General features: G+C 39.6%; 1 protein-coding gene across 1 annotated transcript; it reads left to right on the top strand.

The window, feature by feature from the left end:
• The first annotated feature begins 695 nt into the window (after positions 1–695).
• LOC132616573 (transcription factor bHLH18-like) lies at positions 696–7,717 on the top strand. The gene is made up of 2 exons (XM_060331078.1): positions 696–1,106; positions 6,330–7,717. Exons 1-2 carry the CDS (start codon positions 696–698, stop codon positions 6,798–6,800), a joined length of 882 nt encoding a protein of 293 aa, XP_060187061.1. The 3' UTR covers positions 6,801–7,717.
• The last annotated feature ends 11,314 nt before the right edge of the window (positions 7,718–19,031 follow it).

Below are 19,031 nucleotides of genomic sequence, written 5' to 3'. Positions count from 1 at the left end.
AAGTGTTACTAATATCTATTCTCAAGAATTTCTAGTTGTTCATGTCAGCATCATCATTACCTTTCCATTGACGTATAATATGGTAATGGGAAATGTCACCAAAACTGACGCAACCAGTTTATTTCAACTCAATATAGGTACACTGATGTGGTTATCCATGTAAAATTTATATTGCCTCCATCCAAATTTTTGTGACATTGTTTAACCGGATACAGAGTTTAAGGAAAAAAAGATTTTTAAAACCTATAAAAAAAATAAAAAAATATTTTAGACATTTGTATGACTATATATCATTTTATTAAGAATAAAATAAAAAAATTTAGAATTAAATTATTTTTAAATATATATATAAAAAAAACTTTTTACGACCGACTAAAAAAAATGTTTCACATAAATTGAAACAAAAAATAAACCAATAAAAATGTCCTCGCCTTTCATCCCTCAACTCTCCCATCCAGTCAGCATGTAGAGCAAGGAAATATTCCTTGGACTTCTAGTTGTAAGGTCTAAAATATAAAAAAGGTAAAATAATACCTCCACGCCTTCCCTAAGAAAGACTATTGCTCACACGTGACTCTCATAGTCGATATCAGAAGAAGACAATTTATACATCTTTAATTGGAAAAAAATATCGTATAGCTGAAAAATTCAAAGTGTTCGTTCCTTTTCTGTTGACAATCTTGTGTAAACTAGCCATGGAAAATGCAAGGTTCAATAATAACATAGATGGTGAAGAAGCACCATTTGAATTTACGAATTTACTCTCTGAAATGTTCACATCTTTCCCTAATCAAAATCCAAGCAGTTCTTCATTACTGGAAATTCCCAAAAGTACTGCTTTGTCTACTCCTTCTTCTACTTCTACTAATTCTTCTTCTTCTTCACAGAATATTATTTCTTTTGGAAGTCCAGACTCTAATTTTCTAGAGGATGAAGATTATGATAAAGTCATGACCAGCAGCATATCTTCATCAATATCAGTGACTAAGAGGATATGTAGAACTCCTTTGCAATCTCAAGATCATCTTTTGGCTGAAAGGAAACGCAGAGAAAGGTTTTCCCAACTTTTTGCTGTCTTGGCCAAAACTATACCTGGCCTCAAGAAGGTATATTTATAATTTCAAATTTCTATTTATAAGTTGCTACAAGGTTTAAATAAAGTATTTCTATATGTGGTACTTCTTCAATGGATTTGTTGGAACATATATATGTAAATTTATACTAAATAGATATCACATGAATCGTATAGCGAGAACTTATAGATTAATCTTCTTGTAGCGAAAGACTGGAACTGATTGAACAGCAGCTAGAATCACTTGTCACCAGTGATTCTAACATTATATCGGGCAAAGTCCTATACCACGAGAAGAGAGCCTAGAAAATACTGAGTTCTATCTTTGATAATAGATTTAATCATACATTGGCCGTAGGCGTAGTACTTATCTAGGAAAAAATGTTAGGTGTGGAATTGGCCAAACAAGTCAATTCTTTTGTTCACATAGTCGTGATGTAAGCGCTTACCTCATGATAGTCGTGATGTAAGCGCTTACCTCATCATAGGAAATTCATTCCTATAAATAGGTAGCTTATGGTTCATTTGTAAAACACACCAAATTGAAGAAGACAACACATCCCAAAGAAAGAGAAATCTAAGAGAAATACTCTTAGTGAAAGGCCTAAGTAAGAGAAGGTCTTTGAGAGAATTTTCTGTGGTAAAAATTCTTGAGTGTAATTGGGATTGGGGTTGTGAGGTTGAGTGTTGTAAACACTTGTAATATTTCTTCTTTAATAAGATCTGCAGCAGCAACGTGGACGTAGCTCTCACATTGAGGGTGAACCACTATAAATCTGTGTGTGCTATTTATTCTTCGCTTACATCACGGCGTAAGTAGGTTCTGTCTAAGGAGGTTGGTATTTAAGTGGTCCAGCTGTGACCCTCCAATCTTTCCTGGGAACCTGCTTACAAAGGTCGGATTTGGGATTCAAATCCTAACAACTGGTATCAGAGCAACAGGTTGTGTTGTGATTTAGAAACGATGGGAGGCGAAGATGGTACGACGCACGGCATCGGTAAATTCGATGGTACAGACTTTGCGTTCTGGAGAATGCAAATTGAAGATTATTTATATGGCAGAAAGCTTCATGAACCTCTGAGTCCGAAACCAGAGGAGATGAAGCAAGCAGATTGGAATCTCCTCGACAGACAAGTTCTGGGAGTCATTCGGCTGACGCTGTCAAAGAACGTTGCTCACAATGTGGCAAAGGAGAAGACCACTGCAGATATGATGAAGGTATTGTCTGACATGTATGAGAAACCTTCGGCAAATAATAAGGTATTTCTCATGAAGAAACTATTTCATCTAAAGATGATGGAAAATGCTCATGTTGCTGCACACGTAAATGAATTCAATACCATTGTAAATCAATTGTCATCGGTAAAAATTGACTTCGATGATGAAGTGCAAGCTCTAATTTTGTTGGCATCCCTACCAAATAGCTGGGAGCCAATGAGAGCAGCGGTTAGTAATTCTGTCGGCAGTGACAAACTAAAGTTCAACGATGTTAGGGATCGTATCCTTGCTGAGGAAGTGCGCAGGACAGATTCTGGAGAGGCTTCGACGAGTTCTGCTTTTTAATGTTGAAAACAGAAGCAGAAATTATGACAGAAACTACAACCGAAATAGGGGCAGATCGAAGTCAAGGAATGGCAGGGGTCAATCCAGACCAGGACGAACATTTGAGTGTTGGAACTGTGGAAAACCAGGTCACTTCAAGAAGAACTGCAGGGCGCCAAAGAAGGAGGACAACAAGGGGGCTGGAATCAACGCTGCTACGGAAGACATTGGCGATGCGTTGTTGCTATCGGTTGACAGCCCGATAGACTCTTGGGTGCTTGACTCAGGAGCGTCCTTTCATACCACCCCACATCATGATATAATGACAAACTACGTGGCTGGGAATCTCGGCAAAGTTTATTTAGCCGATGGAGAGCCGCTAGACGTTGTTGGCACGGGAGACATTAATTTGAAGATGTCAAATGGATCCTCATGGAAGATTACAAAAGTTAGACATGTTCCAAAGCTGATGCGAAACCTGATTTCAGTAGGTCAGCTTGATGATAAGGGATATGATCTCAACTTTGGTAATGGGTCTTGGAAGGTGGCGAAAGGTGCTATGGTAGTTGGCCGAGGAAAGAAGATTGGCACTCTCTACATGACGACTAGCTGTCGTGATACTGTTGTTGTGGTTGACAACACAAAGAAGACAGATTTGTGGCATTGTCGGCTGGGGCATATCAGCCAGAAGGGGATGAAGCTGTTGGTGACAAATGGCTTAATTCCGGAGCTAAAGACGGTGGACCTTCATACGTGTGAGAGCTGCATTCTCGGAAAACAAAAGCGAGTAAGCTTCTCAAATGCAGGCAGGGAGTTGAAGGTCGAGAAGCTGGAATTGGTGCACACAGACGTGTGGGGACCTACCACTGTCCCCTCTCTTGGAGGATCACACTACTACGTGACCTTCATTGATGATTCAACCAGGAAGGTATGGGTTTATTTTATGAAAAATAAATCCGATGTGTTTAGTGTATTCAAAAGATGGAAAGCCATGGTCGAGAATGAAACAAACCTCAAGTTGAAGTGTTTGAGGTCCGACAACGGCGGAGAATACACTGATGGTGATTTCAAATGGTACTGTGCCGATAATGGGATCAAGATGATGAAGACTATTCCTGGAACACCGCAACAGAATGGAGTAGCCGAAAGAATGAACCGAACGTTGAACGAGCGTGCTCGGAGTATGAGAATACACTCTGGACTGCCCAAGACATTCTGGGCAGATGCAGTCAATACCGCGGCCTTCTTAATTAACCGAGGACCATCAGTTCCCTTGGATTTCAGAATTCCAGAAGAAGTCTGGAGTGGCAAGAAGGTAAATCTTTCATTTCTGAAAGTGTTCGGTTGCTTATCATATGTTCATAATGATGATACGGCTAGAAGCAAGCTTGATCCAAAATCAAAGAAGTGTTACTTTATTGGCTATGGTGACACTGAGCTTGGGTACCGATTTTGGGATGAACAAAATCGGAAGATCATCTGAAGCAGGAATGTTGTCTTTAACGAAGAGGTACTGTACAAAGACAAGCTGCAAAAGAATTCAGAATGTCAGGACAAGGAATCGGAAATAGTCGATTTGAGGGACTTTCTGGCACCTGAGCCGCAGCCAGGTACAACCGAGGCAGAGGAACAAACAATCCGAGAAGGTGCTGATGAAAGTGTTGATTCTGAAACAAATGAACAGACGCCAATCACAGAGCTGCGTAGATCATCCAGGATCAGGAAGCCGCTTCACAGGTACTCTCCATCCCTCAACTACATTCTACTCACTGATAGAGGGGAGCCGGAATGTTATGAAGAAGCAATGCAAGTCGATGAATCGACTAAGTGGGAGCTGGCAATGAAAGATGAGATGGATTCACTATCGGCAAATCATACATGGGAATTATCCGAGTTGCCAAAGGATAAAAAGGCATTGCAAAACAAATGGGTTTATCGGATAAAGGAAGAACCCAATGGAACCAAGCCAGTCAGCACTCCCTTGGCTGGACACTTTCGGTTGTCAAAGGATCAGTCGCCGACAACCGAGGATGAGAAGAAGCAGATGGACAAGATACCTTATGCATTTGCAATCGGTAGTCTTATGTATGCAATGATATGTACAAGGCCAGACATTGCACATGCAGTGGGAGTTGTCAGCCGATTTATGAGCAATCCGGGAAAGCAACACTGGGAGGCTGTGAAGTGGATATTCAGATATCTGAAAGGCAGCTCGAGTTCAGCTCTGTATTTCCGAAAATCAAAAACAGGATTGCAAGGGTATGTTGATGCTGACAACGGTGGTGATATTGATAGCAGAAAAAGCACATCCGGGTATGTTTACACCTTCGGAGGTACTGCAATCTCTTGGGTTTCCAAGTTGCAAAATATAGTAGCTCTCTCTAGTTGTGAGGCTGAGTACGTTGCTGTGACGGAGGCCACAAAGGAAATGATGTGGCTACAATCTTTTCTGCGGGAATTGGATCAGGACCACGAGGGAAGTGTGCTATATTGTGATAGCCAAAGTGCCATTCATTTGGCAAAGAACCCTGTTTACCATGCTCGAACGAAGCACATATAACTCCGGTACCATTTCATTAGATCAGCTTTGGAAGATGGAGCGCTAGTGCTTGAGAAGATCGCAGGGAGTCAGAATCCAGCAGACATGCTGACAAAGGCAGTGACGATAGACAAACTGAAGCTATGCTCAACTTCAGTTGGCCTGCACGAAGTATGAAAGTAGGAAAGAGCTGCTGCATCGATCAAAGTGTGAAGACAAATTAAAATTAGTCTTCAAGTGGGAGATTTGTTAGGTGTGGAATTGGCCAAACAAGTCAATTCTTTTGTTCACATAGTCGTGATGTAAGCGCTTACCTCATGATAGTCGTGATGTAAGCGCTTACCTCATCATAGGAAATTCATTCCTATAAATAGGTAGCTTATGGTTCATTTGTAAAACACACCAAATTGAAGAAGACAACACATCCCAAAGAGAGAGAAATCTAAGAGAAATACTCTTAGTGAAAGGCCTAAGTAAGAGAAGGTCTTTGAGAGAATTTTCTGTGGTAAAAATTCTTGAGTGTAATTGGGATTGGGGTTGTGAGGTTGAGTGTTGTAAACACTTGTAATATTTCTTCTTTAATAAGATCTGCAGCAGCAACGTGGACGTAGCTCTCACATTGAGGGTGAACCACTATAAATCTGTGTGTGCTATTTATTCTTCGCTTACATCACGGCGTAAGTAGGTTCTGTCTAAGGAGGTTGGTATTTAAGTGGTCCAGCTGTGACCCTCCAATCTTTCCTGGGAACCTGCTTACAAAGGTCGGATTTGGGATTCAAATCCTAACAAAAAATAGGTTAAAAACAATAACTAAAATTGTCGTATTTCTTTTTAGAGCACCCCTATATATAAACGGACTGTAATTTCACTTGAATTTGGTGTCCATTGATATTGTCATGATGGTAGTCAAATTGTGAATAATCGTGGACTTGTAATAGTATATATATCTTAGAACTTGTGATGATTTATGTTATTTCATGTTCTTAATCAGTACTAATATAAAATCTATGTTTTGATATTTGGGAAGTTGCTCCAAGCTTATAATTTTTGAGAAAATTATTGGAGAGACGAGCTGTTTCCTTTATTTTTCACTGCTTTGCCTCTTCTTTAATTTTCTTCAATGACATAATAATGAACACAAAAGTAACAACAAATTAAATTTATTGGTTGATCAGTTGGACAAAGCTTCAATTCTTGAAGATGCTATCAAGTACATAGGAAAACTTCAAGAACATGTTAGGGCTTTAGAAGAAGGTGCAGCTGGGACAAACAGAAACTTATTGGTTGAATCAATTGGCACAGCACAAAAACAATATTCTTTGGCTACTACATCACATGATGACAACTCTTTTCTCACTAAGAATGTTGATGAATCAAAACCTGGGATTAATAATATAAAGGTTCAAATTATGGACAAGAACGTACTCATAGGAATCCATTGCAGCAAGCAAATGAGGAGTAGCTTCTCAATAATTGCTGGAATAATGGAGAAGCTACATCTTACTATTCACCACATTAGAGTTGCCCCATCCAATCATACTTCTCTTCATTATATCTCCATTCTTGCCGAGGTAATTTCTCATTCTTTAATTTATTTTGAAGCTAGATTATTTTTGAGTTCTTCAACTGACAAGGTGAGCTTCTGATTATTTTGTGGTTATGCAAAACTGATTCTAATTATAACCTGGTAGGGAAGAAACTGATTTTGTATTTACATTTTTTTTTTCTAATTAAACTTCCCAGTTTTCATTTTTCTTATAGGTTTTTTCTTTTTATTTTTTTGGGGTCAATGAGGAACTATTTACTCCCTGTGTTCAATTTATGTGCCACTTTTCTCTTAACAAGAGTCAAGTTGACTAATCTTTGAAGCTAAACTGGCTTATATCAACGTACCAATTTCTTCAACTATGCCTGATCAACGGATTCTCCAACTGACATATCAACGACCTGCAGTCATGTAGAATAATAGCATTGGTAGGATTTTCATTTTTCAATAAATTGATAATCTCTGTGGAATCCATCTCAATTTCTAGAGGGAAAAGTTGTCTTTGAAGGGTCTGTATTTAATTTGTAGAAACCTTTTTTTGTGGAGCACGCCATTTGATTGTCATATTAGTGAACCCCTAAGAAACTCATAAGACGTGTACATGGTATATATAGTTATCATAAATACTCAAATGTCTTTGCTGAAGTATTGTGAAGCATCAAATGAATCTTCTAATACTCATACTCATTATTGCAGATTGATCAGAATGTTGATATTAAAGTGCAGGATGTTGAAAAGGCATTCGAATTAGCTCTTCTAAGTACAGCAGACATGACAGACCAGGCAGACTAAATTCGACTTTCCACTTTTCTTATGTCCAAGATTACTCTAAAGTTAGAAGAACCATTTGATTGAATTCATGCTTTGTACTATCAATATGGACAACTGCTTCAAAATATTCTCTTTTGAGCCAAGAATCGTTGTTCTATTGACATGTTGTGTAGCAATAGAACTCATTTGAGCCATTATTTGTTCATCGAGCTTTTGAGACCAATATTATTTGCAAGAATTAATTAATGCATATAACGTTCCGGGTTCAACTGTCAAGATATTATTCGCTTCGGCCTGACCCCTTTGAGTCACCTCAAGGCTTTGGATCTCACATTTTATGTTCCTTTGGGCAAGAAGTGAACCTAGGATTTTGAGTTTATGAGTTCTAGATCTAGAAACAGAACGTTACTGGATCTTTAATAAATTAGTTGGTACTTATTAAGTGGATTTTTAATACAAATACACGATTTGCGCTAAAACTACCGTGTTCTGCTGATATCCATAAGCGGAATGCTCCGCCCTTGCCGTGGGCTTTAACACTAAAAACGTCTCTATAGTTTAATCCTAGAATCGTTATATGGTCTTTAATTTTCCTCAATTTACTAAGACAAGCTCCACACATAACTTCCTTTTCGAGTTCAACTGCCAACTAAGTCTGGGCATGCAGTTAAAACACACTCGAAGGATTGAGCCAGATAAGATTTGAAATTTGTGTTTGGATCAGTTTTGGTTAGCAAAAGGTTTTTGCTTTTATGTTTCCCTGAAACAGAACTCAGGGGCAAAATGCATAAATTAAACAAAGTTACGGGAATTCGCGACTTTTTTAGGACTAAAAAAAAAAAGTTGAACCAAACTAACATAAAAAAAAAAACATAAGTAGGTTTCACGCATTAATTCGTGCATGAATGAGGCATAGGGGAATAGTGTACTAAATTAGGGTCTATGACCAATACATGAAGGTTTTTTAGTTGGGGTCCTCGCCAGTTTTGTACTACTACACGTGCTTTTGACAATGGAAGCATGCCTCTGAAATGCTATTGAATGGCTTTTGTCGTTTCAAGTTTTCAACATTCAAAGTGACTAGTAATTCTTTTTGGTTATCCTATCCGGTGTTCGAAGTCTCGATTAATTTAATTTGTGTCGCGTAAGGTTCATTAGAGGAGGAAACGCTCCCTATCAGAATTTTTTCATATCCAAAACTCAAATTTTAGACCTCTAATTAAGGTTGAAAGAATCATATATATTCTACCATAATCCTTAGTAGTACTAGTGCTTGGACATATAATTATTTTTTGGAAAACTATTTGGACATAGAATTGTTACAATTAAACCACAGTTTGAATTCTTATCTTTTTTTCAGCTTTTGTTTTTTAAATTAAAGTTGTTGCTGTAGAAGTGTAATGCATCGAATAACAGAGAGTTTATATTGGAATCTTATATTTGATTTTCCTCTTTGATGAATGCGACATGAATCCCCGCTACTCATGCAATACTATAATTTAAATGTTGCGAGTTCTAAATTAAGATCGACTTTAATATATATAGTTCTATTTATATTTATGCTTTAACTCATTTATATAGAGTTAATTTTGAAACACTGGTTATCTCGAATTTGTAAATCCATTGTTGAATTGGATCAAAAGAGAATTTGAAATTTGAAATTTGATTATTGCTTCTGGAATCTTGCTCTTTAGAATTATTGTTTTCTAAAATTTACAATTTAGACACACAAATATATGAATTGAATTAAAATTACTAAATTTCGCCGGCTTCTTATCATAAAATGGTGCACAGAGGATAGGCCCCAACCCCCAATATTATTATGATATTTGTTGAATGTCGACTCATATTGTTACATCGTTACGTGATTTTGTGTAACGTGACTAAACTAATCTCTTGTCCACAAACAAAATATAGCTACTTTATTGTCATTGGGCAGTGGGGGTCACATAATCAAACAGCTTTTGTCATTTTGTCTCCTTATAACCACTACAATCCAGACGATCCAATTGTATACGGTAAAAATCGGACATAAGTTAGGACCGGTAAGACCAGGAATCGAAGGAAAAGAGGAAAGATCATCGTCCGGTCCGATTTCTCCATAGCCGAATTGATCGTGGCCGTTGGTCCGTTTGACCGGGGTCGTTGGTCCGAATTGATCGTGGCCGTTAGTCCGGTGATTCGAGCATCCGTGGCCGTTGGTCCGTATAGCTGGTGGCTCGCATAGCCGTTGGTCCGTGTGACCGTTACATGCGAGCCACGCGCCAGTAGCGTCCTGTCATGGTCAACTACCCACCATGCGTGTGTCAGACGGCGCCGTCAGTCTAATCCCACCAAATTCGTTCAGAGCTGTCCTTGTCACTATTATTTTATTAATTCACATTGTATGAAACCCATGTAGGTCACGCTATAAATAGAGCACATCCCCTTCCTTTTTAGGGGGTTGATTCCTTTACTTTCCAAGAACATTTATAATTTAAAAGAGTTCATATATACAATCTCTCTCTCAATATCTGATCCGGCCAAGGCCGTTTGTTTCCATTTACGTTGTGTTTCTTCCATTAAGTATTCAACATGGCTTCTAAACGTTCATGTCCGTAGCAAATTAAGCAAATCACCGTTATTAGCCGTTTTATTACCAAATACTCACACGCTTATTTTCCGCTATCAAATATACATCAAGATCCAAGCACATATCCTATACCCGCGTACAAATTCAATTGGTTTCCCAATTTCGGGGTAAACAGTTTGGCGCCCACCGTGGGGCTAGGATAATAGTGGTTTTTGGTCTTGATTTCTATCGCATCCATCAAAATCAAAAAACATCTCCGTCTCCTGTCCGTCTCTTCAAAAACGGACTGATGGCTGACATCGAACAATTTGGTCACGTCAACAACGCCGAGATTGTGGCAGAAAACGAAGGCAGTGGACCACGGGGATTATTAAACCCCGCTGACCCGAACCCCGTTGATTCGAGGGAGGGCCTCAATCGACAAAACACCGTGGATCAGCAGAATGCCGCCCCACCGGCCACTGACCCTTTAAATACTAACAATTCAATTACTTTATCCGGGACACAACCCCGGAAAGAACCGGATACCCCGAATGATAATATTGACTTGCGTTTAATTTTTGAAATGTTGCAGGAACAAAGAGCGGCGATTGCCGAATAGGGAATCGCAATAGCCCAGTTGCAAAACGGAAGAGATAAAACGACCCCGGAAAAGGCGAAGGGTCTTGCTGAACCCAGAAGAGATGAGGCACGGATGGTTGAAAGCAATGGCTCCGGAGCTGGTTCATCCATCGAGGTTCTGAGAATGCTCGAAAAGTTGGCGAAGCGGGTGGACTCGACCGAAAAACGGGTGGAGACATACTACTCTCGGGTGGATCAAATCCCGGGGGCTCCGCCTATTTTAAAAGGGCCGGATTCAAAGAGGTACATCCAAAGGCCTTTTCCTCCGAGTGTAGCTCCGAAATTGATCCTGAAGAGGTTCAAAATGTCAGATATCCAAAAATATGATGGCACAACGGACCCTCACGAACACGTGACCTCATACGTCTGTGCTATAAAGGGCAACGATATGGAAGAGGATGAAATCGAATCCGTGTTGCTGAAAAAGTTCGGGGAAACTCTGTCAAAAGGAGCATTGACTTGGTACAATCATCTGCCCGAGCATTCAATCACTTTTTTCGAAATGCTCGTCGATGCCTTCATAAAAGCACACGCCGGAGTCAAAAAGGTGCAAGCTCGAAAGGCGGATATTTTCCGTATAGCCCAAAGAGACGAGGAGTTACTGCGTGAATTTTTCAACCGGTTCCAAAGGGAGCGAATGGAGCTCCCCCCCGGTTCCGGAGGAATGGGCCGCGCAAGCTTTCACAAAGGGGCTCAATGTTCGGAGCTCGACGGCTTCGTTCAAATTTAAGGAAAGCTTGCTGGAATACGAGGCTGTGACCTGGGCGGATGTCCATAACCGATACGAGTCAAAAATTCGGATAGAGGATGACCAACTCGAGCTTCCCCCGGGGCCCGTAAAAATGAATAAAAGCTCGGAGAGATCACGAAAGAATTACGAACCGGAGGCCGGACCATCGAGGGAAAGGTATCGGCCATACTCTCGAAAACCAAGCTTCAGGTCGGAAAAATCAAGGGATGGCCCGAGTCATTTCTCCGGACGGGGGTGATAAACGGGCCGAGTCCCCAGTTCAAGCATACCACCGAGGAGTCAAACGAGGAGGCCACGACTGTGAAACTCGATTTCACGGATGAACTTCGCGAAAACGCGTTGGTCCGTATAGTAGCCTGGAAGCAGAGAATGGAAAGGTACTACAATCGGAGAGCCAAGCACCGAGTCCCCGGCGGAGGAAAACTGGGTCCGAACTGGGAAAAACCGTACAAGATAACCGGGGTAACGGGCAAAGAATCGTATCAGCTGGAATCCGTGGACGGGTAGCGATTGTGCAACAACTGGAATGTGGCTCATTTGAAGGGATATTACTGCTAAGGTATGGACACCTCATGTTTAACCTTTTTCTTTTTGCAGGAAGTCAAGTACCGGATAAAGTTAGGATCTAGGTCTGAAAACGCGTGTTGCACTCTTTTCCTTAGTACGATTTTGTCCCAAAATGGGTTTTTCGATAAGGTTTTTAATGAGGCAACAAGTACAACGTGTTACTTAACAAAGATAAGGACAAACGCCCGGGAACTCGGGGTCACGGCCTACGAGTGGGGACTTGATAGCGCTCGCCTGATCTTGCAGCTCGGATAAGTGCTAGGGGAATACCATGCCCGCACCGAAGATGACCCCGGTCAAAGAAGATGAGGAAACTCAACATTTGCTACGGCAAAACTAAGGCCCGGCCACCGGCCACCGGCCATAGCCTTCGATGTAAGGACCAAACGATCAAAATGAATCGTGTCCCCCCAATATTTGCTACGGCAAAACCAAAACCGGACCTTCTGCATTCGGTCTCGGTGTAAGGACCAAACGATCAAAATGAATCGTGTCCCCCCAATATTTGCTACGGCAAAACCAAAACTGGACCTTCTGCATTCGGTGTCGATGAAAGGACCAAACGATCAGAATGAATCGTGTCCAAACAGTATTAGCTACGGCAAAAGCAGAAGGAAACGAAATTCTCGTATCTTATACAAATACTTGCAATACAAAAATCATCGAAAGTTCGGATAACGATATCTCGAATGTTTTCTTGTTAAAATACTCTACCCCGATGATTGTCGCCGTATTTCGGCATTACTTCATTCGTATACCCTATTCCGGGCACTACGGTCGAAATTCGACAAAGGCAACAAGGTCATAGTGAACCGAGCCAAAATCGTTAACCCCTCAAACGGGGACTGTTATATTGAAATTTAGCTAAGCCTCAGATTCAGGTGTCCGAAAAATACCGGCCCTAAAAATGTCCATCGTGATTCGGAGACGTCTGAATTCACAAAGCATAAGATAAGTCCCACGGGAAAAAACTCCATCAAATTCCCGGACAAAACATACCGGGTGAAGAGAAAAGCCAGTATTCAGGCACAGCGCGGAATAATGACTCCGAGTCTGCTTATCCTTAAATCGGACCGACAACTCGGGCGAAGGTCACAACAGATATTCAAGCAAAAGAATAAGGAAAATCAAGAAAAATACGTGTTCCATTTATACGAAGGTCTTTACACCGGAAACCCCTACAAAAGTGAAAAACAAAAGGCTAAGTACAGCCCCTGGTCTATCCAGTATGGCTGGATCCGGAGAGTTCGAACATTGTCCGCTCGGAGTCGTGGGAGTCAGTCTCGAGGGCTCTCTTAGCTTCTTCCTCGACCCTCTTAGCTTCAAGTATCATGGCCGGAAGATCCGCAAAACCATGCCCGGCTTGCTCAAGGGTGACCCTCCGAGACCTACACCGTTCATAATACAAGCGATGAACCAAAGGGGATAAACGGTTAAATCAGCAACAAATTTGAGATGGAAGATGATTGGAGGTGACGAAATGAAGAGAGAATAAAGTGAAGTGAAGAAAATAAAATGGAGAAAGAATGAAATGAAGGCGTGATTCATCCACTTCCCGTTACTCCGATAAAACTACGGTCCGGAAAGTGTGGGGGCTATCTGTATACGGTAAAAATTGGACATAAGTTAGGACCGGTAAGACCAGGGATCGAAGGAAAAGAGGAAAGATCATCGTCCGGTCCGATTTCTCCATAGCCGAATTGATCGTGGCCGTTGGTCCGTTTGACCGGGGTCGTTGGTCCGAATTGATCGTGGCCGTTAGTCCGGTGATCCGAGCATCCGTGGCCGTTGGTCCGTATAGCTGGTGGCTCGCATAGCCGTTGGTCCGTGTGGCCGTTACATGCGAGCCACGCGCCAGTAGCGTCCTGCCATGGTCAACTACCCACCATGCGTGTGTCAGATGGCGCCGTTAGTCTAATCCCACCAAATCCGTTCAGAGCTGTCCTTGTCACTATTATTTTATTAATTCACATTGTATGAAACCCATGGAGGTCACGCTATAAATAGAGCACATCCCCTTCCTTTTTAGGGGGTTGACTCCTTTATTTTCCAAGAACATTTATAATTTAAAAGAGTTCATATATACAATCTCTCTCTCAATATCTGATCCGGCCAAGGCCGTTTGTTTCCATTTACGTTGTGTTTCTTCCATTAAGTATTCAACATGGCTTCTAAACGTTCATGTCCGTAGCAAATTAAGCAAATCACCGTTATTTGCCGTTTTATTACCAAATACTCACACACTTATTTTCCGCTATCAAATATACATCAAGATCCAAGCACATATCCTATACCCGCGTACAAATTCAATTGGTTTCCCAATTTCGGGGTAAACACCAATTGCTGCTTATTTTCAATACTTTCAATTTTTCATTACCATTCAATTTAGTACACTATTCACGCATGCCTCATTCACGTACAAATTTCGTGCGTGAAAGGCCAAACTTTTATTTTTACAGTTTGGTTCTTTCACGCACTAAATTAGTGCGTGAAACTTACTTATGTTTTTTTTTTTTTTTTAGTTTGGTTCAACTTTTTTTTTTTGTCCTACAAAAATCGCGGATTCTAATTAGAAACAAAATCTAGTTTACATCCCTTCAGAATCTACGTCTTTGTTGTCTTGTTTCACCAAGCACAATGAATATTATACTAATTTAATGTACTACATTTTTCGAAACTGTATGGGACATGTTAGTTCTATTTATTCACGTGCTCAAATGAATTGCTCTAGTAAGCCGCAACCTGATAACGTCCAAATACACTCCTCAAAGAGAAAGTGTACACGGTCGTATGCAATATATTTACCCAACTATGAGTCGGGGTCGATCCCACAGGGAACAATGTGCTAGGCGATTAAGAAAGTAAGGAATTTTTACTAACTAAGCTCTGCCAAACGATAAATGATATTTTGGGTTTTTGAGAAATTTATGACTAATGCGAAAATATATAAACTAACCTAGAAAGCAAGTAAATTGATCAATGGCCACAAGCATGGATACAAAGGAAATTACACTCAAGTAACGATCCAATATATTTTATGATATTACAACTAAGAGCGGGTTTGTGTCAATAGATAATGATTTCTCAAATCTCATTGAAAGTCTTCCAACCAAATCAATGAATTTCACTCTAAGCTTTTCCAAGCCTTAGAGTGTGATATTAGGCACAATCAATTTAATCTCAAGTAACTATCCTCTTCCGAGCTCAAGTTATTAGATGAGTTTAATGACCCAAATTCTTGTTAATTAATCTTTCCCAACCTAGATTTCCTTTTCCAAGCTCAATCTAAGTAAATGGGTGAGTCCTAGGGTTAGCTAATCCCTTTGGAAACATTCAAGAACGAGATTAATTAAATCAACAAAGACCCACTTCAATAGCAATAAAAATCATTCAATACATAAGCAAAACAAGAGTTTCATTCAACACTTTAATCATAGAATATTTCCATAAACGAGATTCAAGTGAAGAAAATAAATACTACACACTTAGATATACAATACAAAACAAGGAATTGAAGAAAGGTTTAAGAATTATCTCATTAAAGAACTCCAATCTTCTCCTCCAATGGTGTAGGTGAAAGAAACCCTAGCCTCCAAGCTTGTAAAATGGCAAAAGATGAACTGAAAATTTGCCCTAGTTTTCTATTTATATGAACTGGAATGGAAGAAATCGGCGAATCCCAGGTTCTGGTCGAAAACGCTCATAATTACTTCAGTGCGATCGCGCCACGAGACAGCGCGATCGCGTTCATGACGTCAGCGTCCCCTGTCCCTCAATCGCGATCGCGGTTTGAGTCGACGCGATCGCGTGTCATTTAAATAGCGCGTGGGCGCGGTCGCGTGAAGTCTCGGCGCGGTCGCGTGGAATTAATTTCGTGCTATGGCGCGATAGCGTGAGTACACATCGCGATCGCGCAGAGTAATTTTCCGCGAAATTTTCCAGAACTTCCAGTTATCCCCAGTTTTGCAACTTTTTTGCTTGTTTTCCACACTTAGGCTCTAGGGACCTCATATAACCTGAAACATGACAAAAATCACGTAAAATAACACAGACTTGCTCAAAAACAAGTAAAACTTATAGTTAAAAAGCATCGATTATGGTGTAAATTCACGCCACATCAACACCCCCAACTTAAAGTCTTTGCTTGTCCTCAAGCAAACTAAAACAAAAATCTCAATGAGGATCCATTTTAAGCACAAAAGCATGACTTTGGTTGGTACCAACAATTAGGCTACAAGCATGTGAAGCTTCAACCAAATAACTCCCTCATTCAAAATACAATTTCAAGAATGCAATAGAGATTTAAAATAATCAAGCAACAACACTCAAGTCTCAATAAGTGACTCAAAACCACTAGTTTGCTAGATATGCTCACTTGACTCAACTTGGAATTTTTGAACATCACCACTCTATCGTAATCCATATGCCCTCACAAGAAAGAAAGTCCCAAAATCACAATATTCACAGCAACGACACAAGGGACAAATACACAAAGTCACTCACACTCACAAAGAAATTCTAGTGCTAACAAATATCACACCATAAGCTTGCCCTTATTTTCAATCATCACTAACTCAAGAACATTTAGTTGGAGATCACATAGGGACTTTTTAAGCTTGTAATGTAGGCTTAGGGAAGGGTAGGATAAGTATTTGGGATACAAGTGACTACGCCCTCCTTGAACACTACACAAAACCTTTCGTCCACTTTCCTCTTCATTTCAAAACAACACTCCTTCCTTTGCATACTAGTTTCCCCAATTATTCCAACTTTCTTTATAAAGTTCCAAAATATAATGTGCTAGCACATGCCACCCCCAACTATAAATGTTGCAGTGTCCTCGCTGCACATAATCAAAACAAAACATAAAAATAGAAAAGGAAGATTTTTTTTTTTTTTTTTTTTTTTTTTTTGCACAAAAAGTTTGCAACCTTTTTGTATTTTTCAAATTTTCTTCCTTTCTTTTGACTTTTTCACAACACCAACCTTCACCGCTCTCAAGCAACACTAACACCCCCAACTTAGGCTTTTGGCCTCAAATTCACAATTTCATGTTCAAGGAGGGAAAGGTTCAAAAGAGAGACTTTTCATCAAACATGGTAAAGGCTTGTAATGTGGCAATCAAAGAAAAGGTCATAAGCTCAAATGGGGTTACTAGTGATATTATTTATGCAATGGTAGGCTAGAAAGGCTAAAGAGGCTTTTTCACAAAGATAGCCCAAGGTCATCTCTCCAACCAACATAATCAAAATTAGCATTGAACGACTAACCGGGCAAGTTCTAGATGATAAAAGTAAACACAAGATTTATTCAACAAACACTCACACACATGGCATATGAACTAGTCAAGATGAATCAATTTCACTTTCCAAGCAAGAACAACCAGTGCAATATCTCATAATCCAAAGTCAACACACTAGTAGGTAAAGAGTCACAAAATGAGCCAAAAAGTTGTCACAAAGATCATTCTTTCCTATGCACCTTGCTTTTTAACTTTCACAACAATTTGGAGAGGTATTCACATTTCAATTTCACATGCAAGAGACTAACTCTATTAGTACCAAACAAGCCAAGAGTTTTCACATTTTTCCTCAAACGAGAACCTACACCTAAACTTACATGACTAATGAAAGAAGTTAAGAAAGAAAATAAAATAATAAGAGTGACTAATCCACAACATGTCAAAAGAACAAAATTTTCAGAAATTTTGAACAAATTTCAAAATATAATGCGCTACCACGTGCCACCCCCAACTATAAACATTGCAGTGTCCTCGCTGCACATAATCGAAACAAAACATAAAAATAGAAAAGGAAGAAAAAAAAAAAATTTTTTTTTTTTTTTTTTTTTTTTTTTACTGGCATGACATGCGACCCCACATGCGATTCGCATGTATGACATGCGAGTCGCATGTGATGTCACCAGAAAAAAAAAGTTTTTTTTTTTTTTTTTTTTTTTTTTTTTTTTTTTTTAGTGTCTGTCACCACATGCGACGCAACATGCGATTCGCATGTATGACATGCGAATCGCATGTTGTGACACCAGAAAATATTTTTTTGCAGCTTTTACTGGTTTTACTTCTAACCAACCTAGAATTCTTTTTGCGTTACAGTTTTCTGATTTTTTTTTTTTTTTTTTTTTTTTTTTTTTTTTTTTTTTTTTTTTTTTTTTTTTTGTATATACGCAACTACCACATCGAATCTTCACTAGCAAACTCCACCACCCCCAACTTATGTTTTGAACATGTACTTCACATTTACTTCACCTCCAACTTAGACATTTTGCCTCATCTAATTAATAGCATCAAGGAGGGAACGGGTGTGAAGATGGATTAATTTCACAAACGGTAAGGTTTCATAATTAGCTAGCCAAGAAAAAGGTCAAAAAGGCTCAAAAAGGGAAACTAGGGGTATTTTCAGCTTTTGGAGAGGCTTATTTAGGCACAGTGACTTATTTACACAAAGAAAGCCTAAGATCATTTCACAACCAAACTCACTTTCGCATTTCAAACAAGACCAACCGGGCAAGTTCTAGATTATACATGCATAAACAGAATCAAACTAACACTTCACACACACATCGGCATAAGGACAATAATTTTCACACTTGTGACCTCCTAAGTAGTAATTCATCACACACAACACCCCAATAATCACAATGTCATATAAAGAATCAATCATGTCAGACAATAACTGTTCTAAGTATGCATTTTTCAAATTTTTTTTTCGAGGGGTCCAACAATTTGCACAAACACAATACATGCCATTAGTTATCAAGTCGTACCAAATAAAACAAAATTATTCTATTCAACCTAAGTAACATCCTAAACATGCCAGTTTCAACAAAATAAACTCCCCTCGGGAAAAGAATTCTGGCAAAGAAAAACCGAGGAGGTTCCTACCCCTAACCAAAAAACTTGCAGTGTCCTCACTGCAGTACATCAACACACAAAAAAAAAAAAAAATTTTATTTTTTTTTATTTTTTTATACCGCGATCGCGTGATTTTGTGGCGCGATCGCCTAGAGTAAAATTCGGCAAACAACCAGCA

The sequence above is a fragment of the Lycium barbarum genome, chromosome 1 (genome assembly GCF_019175385.1).
Source record: "Lycium barbarum isolate Lr01 chromosome 1, ASM1917538v2, whole genome shotgun sequence".
Taxonomy (NCBI): Eukaryota; Viridiplantae; Streptophyta; class Magnoliopsida; order Solanales; family Solanaceae; genus Lycium; species Lycium barbarum.
The sequence above is the reverse complement of the archived record's forward strand: the minus strand, read 5'-3'. Positions and strand labels throughout refer to the sequence as shown.

Excerpts from the sequence above, each read along its gene's own strand:
- LOC132616573 (XM_060331078.1), top strand. The coding sequence starts at position 696 with ATGGAAAATGCAAGGTTCAATAATAACATAGATGGTGAAGAAGCACCA. Across the intron at positions 1,107-6,329 it reads CTATACCTGGCCTCAAGAAG|TTGGACAAAGCTTCAATTCT; the intron begins GTATATTTATAA and ends TTGGTTGATCAG.